The following is a 14,093-nucleotide window of genomic DNA, read 5'->3' as shown; positions in this document are numbered from 1 at the left end:
ACTTCAGGGACGGTGTATGGACGAGTATTAGCAATATTATTGTCACGTTATAAAGACATCTGTATTTCTGTGTCTGACACACAATGTCAGCATTCTAGCAATGATTAAACTCGAGGTTTGTGGCACTTTGCTTGATAAAATTTAGATATTTTAATCAGGGTGTATATTCTTAATCGATGAAATGTTGTTCAGATTAGCTGTGACTCGATGAACGATGTTCATTTAGAAAGAATATATTCGGGAAATTTTCCTCATACACCGCTAAAATCGGTACAATGCACATCTCTCAAAACGTTTATCGACGAGGATGGGATTCGAACCCACGCGTGCAGAGCACAATGGATTAGCAGTCCATCGCCTTAACCACTCGGCCACCTCGTCCTATACGCATATATCGCTACGATCGGGTCTTGTATTTCCACATACTACTTTTATATATCGTGTGAAAAGTAAACTAAATTCACGCGAGTTTTATTTAATATGAATGAGCATATTTAATGTACAAACAAAACAAAAATATTTCTGCATCGTCATTCACTCTAGATTTGTGTTCAGTTGTACACATACAGCTAGCTAGACCAGCTAACTGGCTAGGTAACGTTAGCTACTCACACGGTGCGGCTCACTTGCAAACTAGCTAAATTAAAAGACCCTAATTGTTATGAATGGCTGTAGAAAGGACTTTATTGATATTATTGAGAACATGTAGTGTATTATATCTGGGGACAATATTAATACGTCTCAGTTTTCTCACTGCCCCCCACAACTCCCCCACAAAACAGTCGCTAGGCGTATAACAAGCTAGAAGTGTGCCCCTCTTTTCGGAGACTTACGGTAGGGCGACGTAGTGCACAGGCGTGCGCTTCTGGTCAACGCACTCGCGTTTGTTGTGTGTTTTGAAATGCTGTCCTCCAAGATATTTTAACACGAAAAATGATTGTGAAAGAGGCTCACTCGTTTGAAGCTCGAAACTAAAATCGAAATATTGACGCTCCCATCGACGCACTGCGCGTCAGAGTACAGATGCATACGAATGAACGCGATGGATAATGTAAGTAGGTAGCTAGCTAACCTGGCTAGTGCCAAGCGCTGCTCGCGTATTTAGCAATCAATGGCCAAAGCTAGCTATCCATAATTACAGCAAAGTGGGTCCCGTGCGCATTGTCGCATATTGAATCCAAATAAAATACTCGCTTGATGTTTTTGGAATGCATTTCTCTAAAAAATGTTCCGTGTTTAAAGTGGTGCTCAGTGCCCTGCTCATTGTAGCGCTCCTGCAGTTAATTTACCTGTCCTTTCTGTCGAAACTGCACGGGAGGCAGCAGCGCTACAGGTATTCGGAGCTCTTCGGGGGCGCTGGCAAGAGAAATGCTCACCTGCCCGAGAAAAACACTCGCAAAGAACGTCTCAAATATTCTCTGTCTACGGGGGGCATTTTCGATGGCAGCGGGCAGTACCGCGTATACAAAAACTTAATCAAAAGCGAGTTTTCAACTAACCAAAAGCCTGGCACGGACGCCGGCTCGCATCAGATCGCTCTGGCAACGCACACCACCATCAACAATTTGCACCATCTTGATTCGCTGCTGGAGCGCTGGCAGTACCCTCTGTCCGTCGCGATATTCGCGCACGGCCAAGATGTCAGGTTTGCCACCGCGCTCGTGTACGCCCTCAGCATGTTCTGCCCGCAGATCCAGGCGTTGGTGGACTTCCACCTGGTGTGCCACTCCGGGGAGATGGCGAATTTTCCCGAGCAGGACCGCGAGCAGTTTGCCGGGCTGGAAGACTGCGGTGGGGTGTTTGCTAAGCTGGAGACCCACAGGGACAAATACAAGAACTATGCCATCGGGGGTAACGTGTCGTACCCCAACAATTTGCTACGTAATGTCGCACGCGGGGGCACGGACGCAGCTTACATCCTGGTCATAGACATCGACATGGTTCCCAGCGCGGACCTGCCTCGGCAGTTCCAGGCCCTGCTGAAAAGGCGAGAGCCCGCGTCGGACGAGGTCTTCGTGCTGCCGGCGTTCGAGATCCGGCACGCCCGCAAGATGCCCGCCTCCAAGTCGGAGCTGGTGCAGCTCTACCAGGTGGGCGAGGTGCGGCCCTTCTACGAGGAGCTGTGCCCGCGCTGCCAGGCGCCCACAAACTTTTCCCGGTGGGTGAATCTCCACGGTCAGCCGTCGGGCGAGCTGGAGGTGGCCTACACCCTGACCTGGGTCGACCCGTGGGAGCCCTTCTACATCGGACCCCGCACCGTGCCGCTGTACGACGAGAGCTTCCGTCAGTACGGCTTCAACCGCATCAGCCAGGTGCGTTGCAAGGCGAGAGGTTACCGAGAGCTGTCCAAGGGCACTCTGTATACTGTGCTTGTTTAGCATTTGCCGCTGTTAGTGTGCTTAACAGATGTAAAGCTCACGGCCCGGGAGTGTTGTTAGCCTGGTCTGACACTGTTGCTTAAATGGAATTGGAAACACTCATGTTATAGTGTGCTGGAAGTGGCTGTGGATAAGAGCGTCTGCTAAATGCATGTAATGTAATGTAGGAGCAAGGCTTGTAAATGAAAAGTTGCTGGTTTGAGTCCCCACTGGGGCACCGCTCCTGTACCCTTGAGTAAGGTACTTACTGAATGGATAAAATTGTAATCTATGTAAATTAATCTGGTTAAGAACGTCTGCTAAATGAGAATAATGAAATATAAATATCTTTCCCTGCATTAATCTTGTTGTCATCTCCCCCCCCCCCCCCCCCCCCCCCCCAACGTCTCCTGCCTTTTCTTTCTTTTCCCACACCACTTTTCTTGCCCGCTCTCACGTCTCTCACCTGGCCACGCCTGGCCTCACCCTGCCCCGCCCTCCCCAGGCCTGCGAGTTGCATGTTGCCGGGTACCGGTTTTCGGTGCTGAGTTCGGCATTCGTGGTACACCGGGGGTTCAAGGTGGCCGGGGAGTTCCACAAGCGCAAGGACGAGGAGAACCGGCGCAACCGAATGCTCTTCCGCAGCTTCAAAGAGGGCCTGAAGAGCAAGTACCCCGCCTCCCCTCGCAGGTGCTGAGGCCCCCGGGGGGGGGGGGGGGGGGCAGCGGCTCGGCCCTCCAGCAGGGCGTTTACATGTGGAAAACCCACAGAAACCACCCCTCTCTGTACGTTACGCTGGCTGTATGCTCGGCCGTTTGTGTGGTAGGTCTCTGTAGAGGTCAGTGACATCAGTGAGATGTAGAACCTGCTTATACTGTTCCCAGCCAACCCCACCAAGACAAAAATACTTTCCCTGTCACCCTTCAACAGGCATGTCAGACACAAGGCCCATCTGAGTGTATCGCCTTGCCCTCAAAATGAGTTTACCTGTAATGGTTTAATATGAACTAACAACAAAACCTGCATTCAACCTTCGTAGTTTCAGTGCTTGATGATTTCTGCCATTATTATTGTTATGTTTTTTTGATGTGCCAACTGCATGTTTTTAACTTTGCCATATTGCTTTGTTGCTACTGTGAAGTGCAGCAGCGTGTTCGTTTTAAAGGAATGAATCCGGCACTCCTTCTGTGCGGATAGAGAGATTTTGTGGCACGAATGAGTTAAGTAGTTATGGTTTGATTTGAATATTGTGCCACTGATTTTTATTGTACTGTAAGTTAGATGCCGGGAAAGCAGTGAAACCCGCTCACGAATGTCACATTGATGTTGGCATTTGCTATCAGAAGTATTGTGCATGGCAGCTGTGTAGTCCATATTGATGTTTGTGCGGGTATCATTTCCTTCTAATTGACCCCAGCGGAGGTATCGAGGAACAGAAGAAACGTGGATAAAAGACTGCCTCGCACGCTGTCTTTATTGTTTTGTCATTTTAAGATGGAACCTCGCTGAGACACGGCAGGTCTCGCTGCTGCTGCGGTCTGCTGCTTACAGTGCTGTCACACGCTATAATGTTTGATCAGTGCAAAAAGAAGGGGTGAGAAACCGAGGCTTTTGATGAAGCAGCTCTCAGAAAAAGTAGCCGCTACCTACTCAACGCAGGCACCTGCATTCACGGATACGTTTCCTGGTGTCCCGCACTGCTTTTCTCTCTCAGGTCGTCACCTGCTGCTAACGCGCTACCTTGCATCTCTGAGTTGTTCAGAGAGGGGTACTCCGTAGAACCCAGTGGTACCGCCTTGCTCCCACCACATGTTCCCTCTTGGAAAAACTCGGCCATATTCGCCAACACGATCCACACAGGCCACCGACAAACTGTGATCCCTGCGTGTTGCTGTTTACAAAACAACTTCTTACTTCTGTTCACCAGGACTGGACAGGCGTGGGGGGCTTCCTCTTGAGATCATTATCTTGATTACTGCCACCCAGAGGTGCGTGGGGTAACTGCTGCGTAGGCTGCACACAGTAGCACATTTTTAGAGATGTGATTTTTTTAATCCATAAAGCCCTCGTAGACCAAGCAGCCTCTTCTGCAGTGCACTACACAATGACAGCGTGCAGGGTATTTGCGCTGAGTATGTGGCAGGCTTCAGAGACCCTGCTGAAATATCACTGAAACAAAGGAAAGAGATAATCTTTTCCTTGACTACTGAACTGTGTATATCAATTTGTATGTATTTATTTTTTACTATTTGTTGTTTTTTTCTACTGTAAAAAAGTATTGTAAAAAACACTAACAAAAATTATGAGTGGCTGGCAGAGGTTTACACACCTCACTTAGAGACCTGTGATTGATCCTGACTGGATTGTCCCCTTGAAGGTGGAACATAATATGTAGCTTGGGTTTTCAGAATTCATACTGATCTCACAGATGCCCAGCCTTGCAGTGCATTTTGCCTTCCGACCGGAGTGGGACATGAAGTATGTTCTGGAATCAAAATGGCAGTTTCTGGCTTCTGATTGGCTGTAGCCAGCCTGGCGGTGTTCCAGGTCACAAAAGTACCCCCCTGGTTGAAATTTCACAGGCACGGGTGGAACCACACAAGCCTATCTCAGCAGGCACGCCAGTCCTTCTCTTTAATATCCATGGCACATGGTGATGCAAATGATCAGTATCCCAGCGGGCAGCTGTGGATGTCTCTGGCTAGGTGTGTATCTGTAGACCTTTAGGCTGAGTGCAGAGTGTCTGTTTTATTGTCGGTCCCTGCATTTCCATTCTCGGAAAGACTTGGAAGGGGTTAATCTATTTGTATGCATCACACGTAAGAGATGTGACAGGTTTGTCCAGATAAATGGAATATTATACCTGCGGTATTTCTGACTGGCTGCTGGAACAGTGGTAAGATGTGTGCCTCAAGGATTGCATTCGATTTTTTGAAATGTGTTTAGTGGGTTGTGGAGTTTTACACTGGCAGCTTCCTTCTTGAAGGCATATCCATGACATTTAAAGCACAGTTGAGATTTAGCATTATGTTCTGACCTCGGTACAGCAATACTCGTGAAAAAAGTTGATTTAAGAAGTATTAGCAGAACTATGTATGGATCAGGGTGTGTGTGTGTGTGTGTGTGTGTGGGGGGGGGGGGGGGGGGGGGGGGGTTGGGGGACATGTTTAGGCAGTTAAACTGGGGATAATTTCATGGCCAGATTGAGACTACTTTTAATGGAAAATGCCAAGGAATCACCAGTGACCTGTGGATGAGGACCACGTAGTCTTCGGAAAGGTACAACAGCAGTGTTCTGCCCTGGATCTCTACCCATTGGCCTTTATTTTAAGAGTGCAGTACACTAATGACTAGTGACAGCAGAGAGAGGCTTCATGAATCCCATAGTGGGCAGAGGTAAAGTGCATCATTTGTATGGATCAGGGGCATTTTGGGGTTCATGAAGCCCCTCCCATCAGTCACTCCACTACCACTACTAGCAGTTGTGTTCTGTTGACATTTAGGTTAGTGAAATATGTACATATATATTTTAAAATATAAAATTATGGAATGTAACTTATAACTGTGATGTTTGATCTGTTTTTTTTCTCCCATATTTAAAGTGATGAGAAGACACTCAGCTCTGTGGTCTGCCTTTGTTTGATGTCCACCCACTCCTTGTGCTGTGTTTTTTAAAATAAATGAGTCCCAAACTTACGCAGTGTTGGACGCAGTCATTTTCCGTATGCCTGCTTGTGTTTGCTGCCACACAGCCTGACGTCCCGTCTCCAAACAGTGAGTAAACAGTCCCTCTGGAACAGGCTAATTGCAGAGGACTTTCTGAACCGTCTGTTTAGGATTCAGTGCTATTGTGCGCGGGCATTTTAATTTGCTGTTGGCAGCTGTGTTAAAAATTGGGTCCGAACCCGCCACTGTAATTACAACTCCTGTGTAATCATCAAGGCGTACACACACACACACACACACACACACAAATGAACCGTCGGTGATCTGTGTTGAAAGCTGATGGTGTGTTGAATCGTGTAGTATCACCTTTAGTCAGCAAGTGGCGCCCGAGTACAGGAGTGCCTCGGAGCGTAGTTAAACATAACGGATGATGTTGGCCTGTTCTTTGGTTCTTTGCATCACAGGACATGCAGCCATGCATGTCCTGCGATTGTCATAGTGTTACTTGCCTTTTGTCAGAGTGCGCAGGTTAACTTGTGGTAGGGCTTGAATAGTGTTTTGCTCACAGTCGCACTCACTGGTCTGGGAGTGTTGTGAGCCTGGTCTGACACTGTTGCTGGTTTAAATTGAATGGTTACACTTATGTTCTGATGTTGTGATAGAAGTCACTCTGGGTAAGTGCATCTGCTAAATGCGTGTAATGTAATATAATGGCCACCTGTGATGTACGGTTTCTGCGCTGAAACCCGCTTATGGGATTCCACACTGGAGTTCTTGGTGGTTTTTAATGAAACTGGCTGCCCCTGCCCGACACTTAAAGTTGTAAGCAACTGGGCTGCGGTTGAAATCTGAGGCACTCCCAATTGTTCAGATTGTTCTCTGAATGAGAATTACATTTTGTTGATCATTATCTAGGTTGTCTGCAGTGCATCACTTGTGTTTGGCAGAATGAGTGTGCATAACATGAATAAGCATTTCTAACATATGATGTTTCACAATCGATTATATGAGTCAGTAGTATGAAACCGTTGACCTCAGAGTTTTATTCTTGCACTGAAACAAGTGTAATGGTAACACAGCATTTCAATCTAAGCTTGAGCAGGTCAATGTCATGTTTTTCATGTGTACAATTTTATTATTCTTTGAACCTGTCATTTGGGATCATGAGGCTGTTAATAGGCTCTTCAGCTTCTTATTTGGTCATTGTATTCTGTTAGTACAACTTGTCAGAAGTCAGTACAGTTAGTACAGGTTGTAAGACCTGCTGTATTTTTTTTTTTACTTAGTCTATTCATAAAGAAACACTTTGGGTTTTTGTGTTTCTTGTGCTTTTCATTGTAACAGGAAGAGGGGAGAGTGTTTGTGTGACACGCTTTGGTCTTATAACCTGATTTTCTGGGGTTAATTAGAGGTGGTAAGATTATACACGCTGACCTTAGTTATGGGCTTCTCTCTTGTAATGCAGTTCCTGAAGTCACCTGCTTGGGGGCGCTGCTGAGAAATGGTTGTACACAGTGTTCCATCGTGCCTCCAGAACTTCAGCAGAGGGTAGTGTTGCGCTGATTGGATCTCTTGAAGTAGGAGACAGGCCCCAGGTCTTGCATTAATCATTTTCATCTGCCTCTCTCCACCTCCATCTCATACCCTGTCTCACCCTCCTTCAGTGCTTCTGTCTTTTCCTCTAACCTTTTCTCTGTCTGTCTCTTCTCTTTCTTCCACTACTCACTTTCCTAAGCTCTCTGTTTGGTTTTCTCTTCTTATTCTGCCAGTCTACACACTGCCCCCCCACACACACACACACACAACCCCCCCCTCCTTTTTTAACCACACCAAACCTTCTTTTTTTCTCCTCTTCTACTCTCCCCTTCTGTCTGTCTGTCTCTATCCCCCCCCCACCCAGCGCCCCTCCCTCCCAGTGTCCGAGTGACAGACGGTGCAGGGCTGTGTGTGTGGATAAGGGGATGCAGTAAGCAGGTTTGGTGAGGTAAATCGGGGTTTATCTCGGCAGCTTTGGGGTAGGGCAGCTTATTAGGGTCAGAGCGCTTTACGACACAAGCAATTAGGACTGGCTCTTCACTACATGTTAACAGGAGGCGTTATCCAGTGAGATTAGCTCCCCGCAAAGAGCGAGACGCGTACACACACACACACGCACAAATGCCCAGGTTTTTGGGCGACTATACTTTCTGGGTACTGGTGAGGCTTTGAGTGTGATCCATGGGGGAGACTTTGTGCATTGGAAGTACCACAAATCTAGTAGGCTGTTGAGGGCATTCCCTTGTTTTGGACTAAAACCTGTTTTAATGACCAGAACAGCATGACCCATGCAGTCAGAGACGGGCAGTCATATGCAAGCATCCCAGCCACCCCACGCCTCCAAGCTCCTGGGTACCCTTCAGTCCCTGAGGGGTAGTGCTGGTGCTGGGGGCTAAACCCAGTCTAAGCACTCTAGTGGTAGGCCTGGTGTCACTAGAAGGCTTTGGAATGAGTCTTGAGGTTGAAGCTGAGTACCTCACAACGTAAATTGCTAGCTAGGGCTGCAATGAGCTCGGTAGACACCATTGAGCTGATTGTTGCAGAATCCCTGTTCCTGGCTACGTGTTTGGTACTCTGCTAAGTTTAGCTGTAGGGCCCTACGTTATTTTCATCGATTAGCAGGTGCCCTTCACCAGGAGGTTTTTACATATTCTTGGTTCATACAGCTGGACATTTACTGAAGAAATTCAGTAAAAAAAAGCTGACCGCCCCAGCTGGGATTTGAACTAGTAACTCTCTTGTCTTCAGTATCAGTTCCCTATCCAGCACTGACTATTCACCGATTGGTTGTGGGCACCACAGCAGGATGCCGTGGATGTGATTACGAGAAGCGGGAGATGATATGACTTATGAATTTCCTCCTTTCTCAGAGTGTCTGTTTGCAGGGCTCCGTCCCATTGATCTGATTGTTTTGACAGAGCAGACTTAGAGAGCCGTGAGTTCTCCTGTGGGGCAGCTTGCAGGAAGTCAAAGGCCAGTGGATTCGAGGGTATTAGTATCTATACCAAGTGTTACACAAGGGCTTCAGAACAGTGTACAGTTTGAAATATAAGTTTATACCCTACGACAAAATGGATATACAAAACATTTTGACCCATCTGCTGGGGAAAAATTCTGTTAACAACTGTCACTGTCAGCTGTCCAAAAATAAGCAATATTGTAAGCAAAGGGATTTGTATGGTTGCTACTCTTTCAAAATAGTGCTGTTCTAATATGTTTTTTAATTTTTTAATGTGGAAAATAGCTCAGTTTTAATTGTGGTTGGATAACGTACAATTTTCTAGAGAAATACTTCTTAAAGTAAACTTCTTAAAATGTTGAGACCAGATGTCCTAGATGACGATTGGCAATAAATAACAATAACAGTAAAGCATAATCTCACTCTGTGTCTCTCAAAATGTGGTGTTCGTGCTTCTCTAACACCTTTTGAAGTCAGCCAGTCTTCATACTATTGCTGGAAGTTGCAGAGTAAATTTAATTAGATGTTCATTTTGGACATTTTATGGCCTTGGTTAATTATTCTTTGTATGGGTTCATTCTTTAGAGAAAAACCTTTAAGAATTTCTGCTCAAGGGAGTTATGAACATAAAACATGTGAATACTACAAACATGCATATTAATACGAGTCCTGTAATGCAGTTAACTGTCTGTGGCCTGATTCCATTGCGTACAGGTCAAGATGACACTGTGATTTCACCTTTAGTCACAGGGCAGTGTGTAGTCTGCGTTGGTCACGTCCACCTCAATCACGGGATAACTTATCATGTGTCCGGACCTGCTCTGGGAGCAGCTAGCCTGGCTGCTAATGGAAAAAGCCCAGTGTGTCATGCGTATCAGTCTGCTGGTGAGACGTGTGTACTTGGACACCGTGTCCATGGGCTCTTTAAACGCATCCAGCTCGATTCCCGATCGGGCCCGGGGCAAGACTAATGAGACGTGACACCGCCCGGGGGGAAGAGAATCAGGCCCCGGGGATATAGGTAATCCCTCTCACCGAGCCGCCGCTTAGCTTCACCCACTTTAAACCCAGCCCCTGTCAGTTTAATTAATAAAGCACTCGCACTCACACACGTACCCACATGGAACCACATGGCTTTTATACACACACGCGCCCACACACATACCCACATGTTCTGTACACACACACCCGCATGTAACCACATGGCTTTTATACACACACACATAAACACCTACTCACATGGTTTTTATACACACACACACACCCATATGTTCTATTCTCTCTCTCAGACACACACATACATATCCACATGTTGTATTCACACAAACATATACACACACACATATACCCACATGTTCTATAAACACATGCGCAGTCACACACATGCCCGCATGTATGGTGCACACATGCACATGTAAACAGACTGGCCACACATGCATGCAATCACAGACAGAAATACCTATATTACACATGTACTGGCATGTTCTACACACACAATCATTAACACACACTTATATGAATAATCCACACATATATCCACAGATGTGTTACACACACATAATGACATTTTCCTCACACACACACGGACACACATTTGTACTGACTTTTTACACAAACGTATATACACAGCAGGGGGGGTCTGTCTGTGAAGAGTTAAGCCATTCTAATCAGTGCACTAATGTGACCCCCTTTTGTAACTTCACCTGTACGGCATGTCATAATACTAGTGTTGGCTCAGACGTCAAACATACAGAATAAAGCGTTAAGTCGTTTGCTGTTAAAAAAAAGTTATTTTAGACCAATGTTTTTTTCTTTGTCTGTCCTTAACATGTATCAGAAGACCAAAGTCCAAATGATTTCCACAAGCCACAAGAAGGCGTGTTCATGATGCACTTTATGTACTGCTTATGCTTTATTTTTTGGTTAATGCAACTCATTGCCTCCTTAAGCACTGCCTTCAGCCAATGTGACAGAGCTGCTGGATAGTGTGTCCATGTGTATATGCGCAACTCTGCAGTTTCACCCACTGTCTGGTCTACGATCCGCTCCACTGAGCCCACGCAAGGACCCCCACAGACTGGAGGCCTGGCCCCTCCCCGACGCCCAGCTGCCCCTGCGAATGGGAAGCTCGACTGCTGGGCTCTGCAGGTAGGGAGATCGCAGCCGCACCCAGGGAAACACACGTTGGAGAGGCGGGGGTCAGTGGGCGTGGCGGGGAGTGTAGGGGGGTGAGCGGGGTGGCCGGGGTGGGGTAGGCTGGAGGAAGCGTCGGGGGGGGCACGGTATGTCACTGAAGCAGGAATTAATGAGCATTAAAGCATTAGATGAGAATAAGTCCTCTCTCTAAGCACTTTAGCATTCCTAAACAACTCCAATAACACCTGTTATATCATGGAAAGGCTGGAAGGCTGACGTGACAGGGTTTTTCGACAGGTCCAGCACCCAGCACCGCTCCACTGGAGCTACAGCAAGAAAATAACCACTCAGGTGAACAGCAGCTGCTAAACGTGTTGTGCTATAGACATTACTGCAAGAGCAGTTTTTAAATGAATCTGTTGACGTTTCATGGTTCAAAAACCCTGGTGATATAGCTTTGTGTTTTGTCCCAAATCCTGGTGGTACATGCAGCACACTTCTGGGGGAAAAAGGGTCAAAATGTCAAACAGTGCCCCCTTTTATACTCACCTGTACATGGCCAGCGTTTCCATCATTATTCTTTCACATTATTATTGGCATTTAGCAGACACAACTAACATCAGTTACAGTCTTCAATTATATTAATCGTTTATACAGCTGGTTATTTACTGTGGGTTAAGCATCTTGCCCAAGTGTACAGCAGCAATACCCCAGTGGGGAATTGAACCGGCAACCATGCGGTTACGAGTCCTGCACCTTAACCACTATGCTACACTGATGCCCGCCTCACGTTCCTGATTACACACAGGGGGTCAGGGGCTAGAGACTGGAGCCTACCTGCTAACACAGAAATGAACAGAACAAAAATAATCATATCTGTGTACTCAAGGCCTGTTAGTCCTGCTGGATATCAGTTCAGCTCTTGGTGCATCATGGTATAGATTATTTTGTAATGGTATTCTTAAAGGGGAATCTTAACGTACATATACATATTAAAACTTAGATTTCTAATACACACCAATATTAGTATTTTGGGCAGCACTCTTGGACTGATTTGAACATGGTAACTGCTGTCCCTTTTGGTACAGTAACAATGTCCTGTCTTTTGAATTAAACCCCCAGCCTCCCCAATAATCAGACACACGCGCATTCAACAAACTCATCAATATTTGTTTCTCATGGGGGCGTTCCTCTTTCTTTACACAGCACCCATTGGGTCACGGCATGAGCCTTTTCTCTTTCAGTTACACAAAAAAACTGGAGGGGAGGGGGTTGGGGGTGGGGTAGACGTGTCATTTGTTTGAGGAAATCCGTCAATATCCTGTCGGTTAATGGAGAAGAGCAGGCATTTGTGCGGGTGCTCAGGGGGGACTCGGGGCTGTTGCTGCCATTGAGTTGCTAACGAGTCTGTAATTAGCCTCCCCTTCATTTGCAGGGGAATTTTAGTGTGTTTACCCTCCCGAGTGTGGCATGTGTCTTGGCCCCCTTGTCTGGGGAATGGGGCTGGCTGATCGTAAGGAGATAATACTAATTGGTTCTCCTCCCTGTTGCTGGTTAATTGTGTTTGGTTGGACTTACACGCTGTAGTAATACCCCTGTCCCACCCCCTGCACTGCCTGTCGGCAAAATCAACAACTATTTTTTTTTTTTTCTAGCAAGGGGGGTCTGTGTTTAAGACCTAATTAATTATGCCGAGTTCTCAGCCATTCCAATGAGGTTCCAGTTTGTCTTGCAGCGATGTGCGGGTGGGGGGGGGGATGGGGGGAAATCGGTGTGTTATTTGGTTTAGCCACAAGGGGAAAGAGACAGGAACAGAAGGCTACCACACATTATATTATTATTGTTATGACACTGCTGTTAAAAAAAGGTTTGAGCATATTCTTGTTGAAGTAAATGTTCATATTGAGGGCAGTTTGCATCAGCATGTTGGCAGAAGTTAATTCAGGTGAAAACTGAATTGGAGAAGAGTAGCAATTTGTTCATGACTAATTACACCTACCTGAATGTACAAATCAGTCCTGTTCTGCACACACACACACACACATACACACACACACACACACACTCACAGTGATGTTATACGACACACACTCGTATGTATGCACACACACGCACACTCTCACACCAGCAATAAAACATTTCGTACACCCCAGTGATTAAATATTTCTTAACCAGATTAAAACGCACACGCCCACACACACACACACACCATCTTGTCCCCTCCCCTTTGTCCTCTCTTCTTTGGTCCATCTCATCCTAGTGGCCGTGGCAGTTAAGTAGATCGTAGCTCAGTCTGTTCTGTTAAACAGTGTTAAACGGCTTGGATGTGTGCTTGTAGGGGGAGGGGGCAGGGGGGTGTGGGTGTTGAGTGGCTGTGAGCTGTAATGGGGTGAGGGTCACGGTAGTTTGGAGGATGACGCATTGTGTCTGGGACTAGGCAAAGTCAGATTAAAGGGAATGATCTTCGCCAAGCCGGGTAACAGTGCACAGAGACACTTGCACACTAGACCCCTGTGCACCTCAGCCCCCCCCCCCCCCCCCCCCAAAAAAAAAAAAACCTGTCACACATCACCCCACTGTCGGTTCTTACTATTGGTCTGGTTTTGCATGCTTTTCGTGCTGGTCCAGTTTGCATGTGTGTATGTGTGTCCAAGCATGTGTGCATGTGCATTTGTCTGTGTAGTATGTGCATCATTGAGCTTGTCAATGTCACAAACAGGGCAGTTACCTGCAGGCTTGCATGCGTGCACACACACTCTTATCTCTTACCTGTTATAGCTAGTAGAAGACAATGTGCCAGGCTTTGAGTTAGCCAATTTAAATCTAATCTCGAACCAGAACACAATTGTTATAATTTTTTTTTACTTTTTTTTACTTTTCTGTATGCTATGGTTTATTGTTTCTTATTATTTTGTAGTCATCCGTGGGCGAAGTTTTAC

At 46.4% G+C, this 14,093-nt stretch overlaps 1 protein-coding gene and 1 non-coding gene across 2 annotated transcripts; one reads left to right on the top strand and one right to left on the bottom strand.

Annotated features, from left to right (window-relative positions):
• Positions 1-299: 299 nt before the first annotated feature.
• Positions 300-381, bottom strand: trnas-gcu. The gene has a single exon. It is a non-coding gene; the product is annotated as a tRNA-Ser (tRNA).
• Positions 382-858: 477 nt separating this feature from the next.
• On the top strand, positions 859-3,054 carry b4gat1 (beta-1,4-glucuronyltransferase 1). Its single transcript, XM_036548321.1, has 2 exons — positions 859-2,312; positions 2,863-3,054. The coding sequence occupies exons 1-2, from the start codon at positions 1,209-1,211 to the stop codon at positions 3,052-3,054; spliced, it is 1,296 nt and encodes a 431-aa protein (XP_036404214.1). The 5' UTR covers positions 859-1,208.
• Positions 3,055-14,093: the final 11,039 nt, after the last annotated feature.

Source organism: Megalops cyprinoides, chromosome 16 (assembly GCF_013368585.1).
Source record: "Megalops cyprinoides isolate fMegCyp1 chromosome 16, fMegCyp1.pri, whole genome shotgun sequence".
NCBI lineage: Eukaryota > Metazoa > Chordata > Actinopteri > Elopiformes > Megalopidae > Megalops > Megalops cyprinoides.
This window is presented reverse-complemented; position numbering and strand designations above follow the sequence as displayed.

What these genes read in the sequence shown, in the direction of transcription:
- b4gat1 (XM_036548321.1), top strand. Translation starts at nt 1,209, where the DNA reads ATGCATTTCTCTAAAAAATGTTCCGTGTTTAAAGTGGTGCTCAGTGCC. An exon ending in GCTTCAACCGCATCAGCCAG is followed by an intron (nt 2,313 to 2,862) that starts GTGCGTTGCAAG and finishes CGCCCTCCCCAG; the next exon opens with GCCTGCGAGTTGCATGTTGC.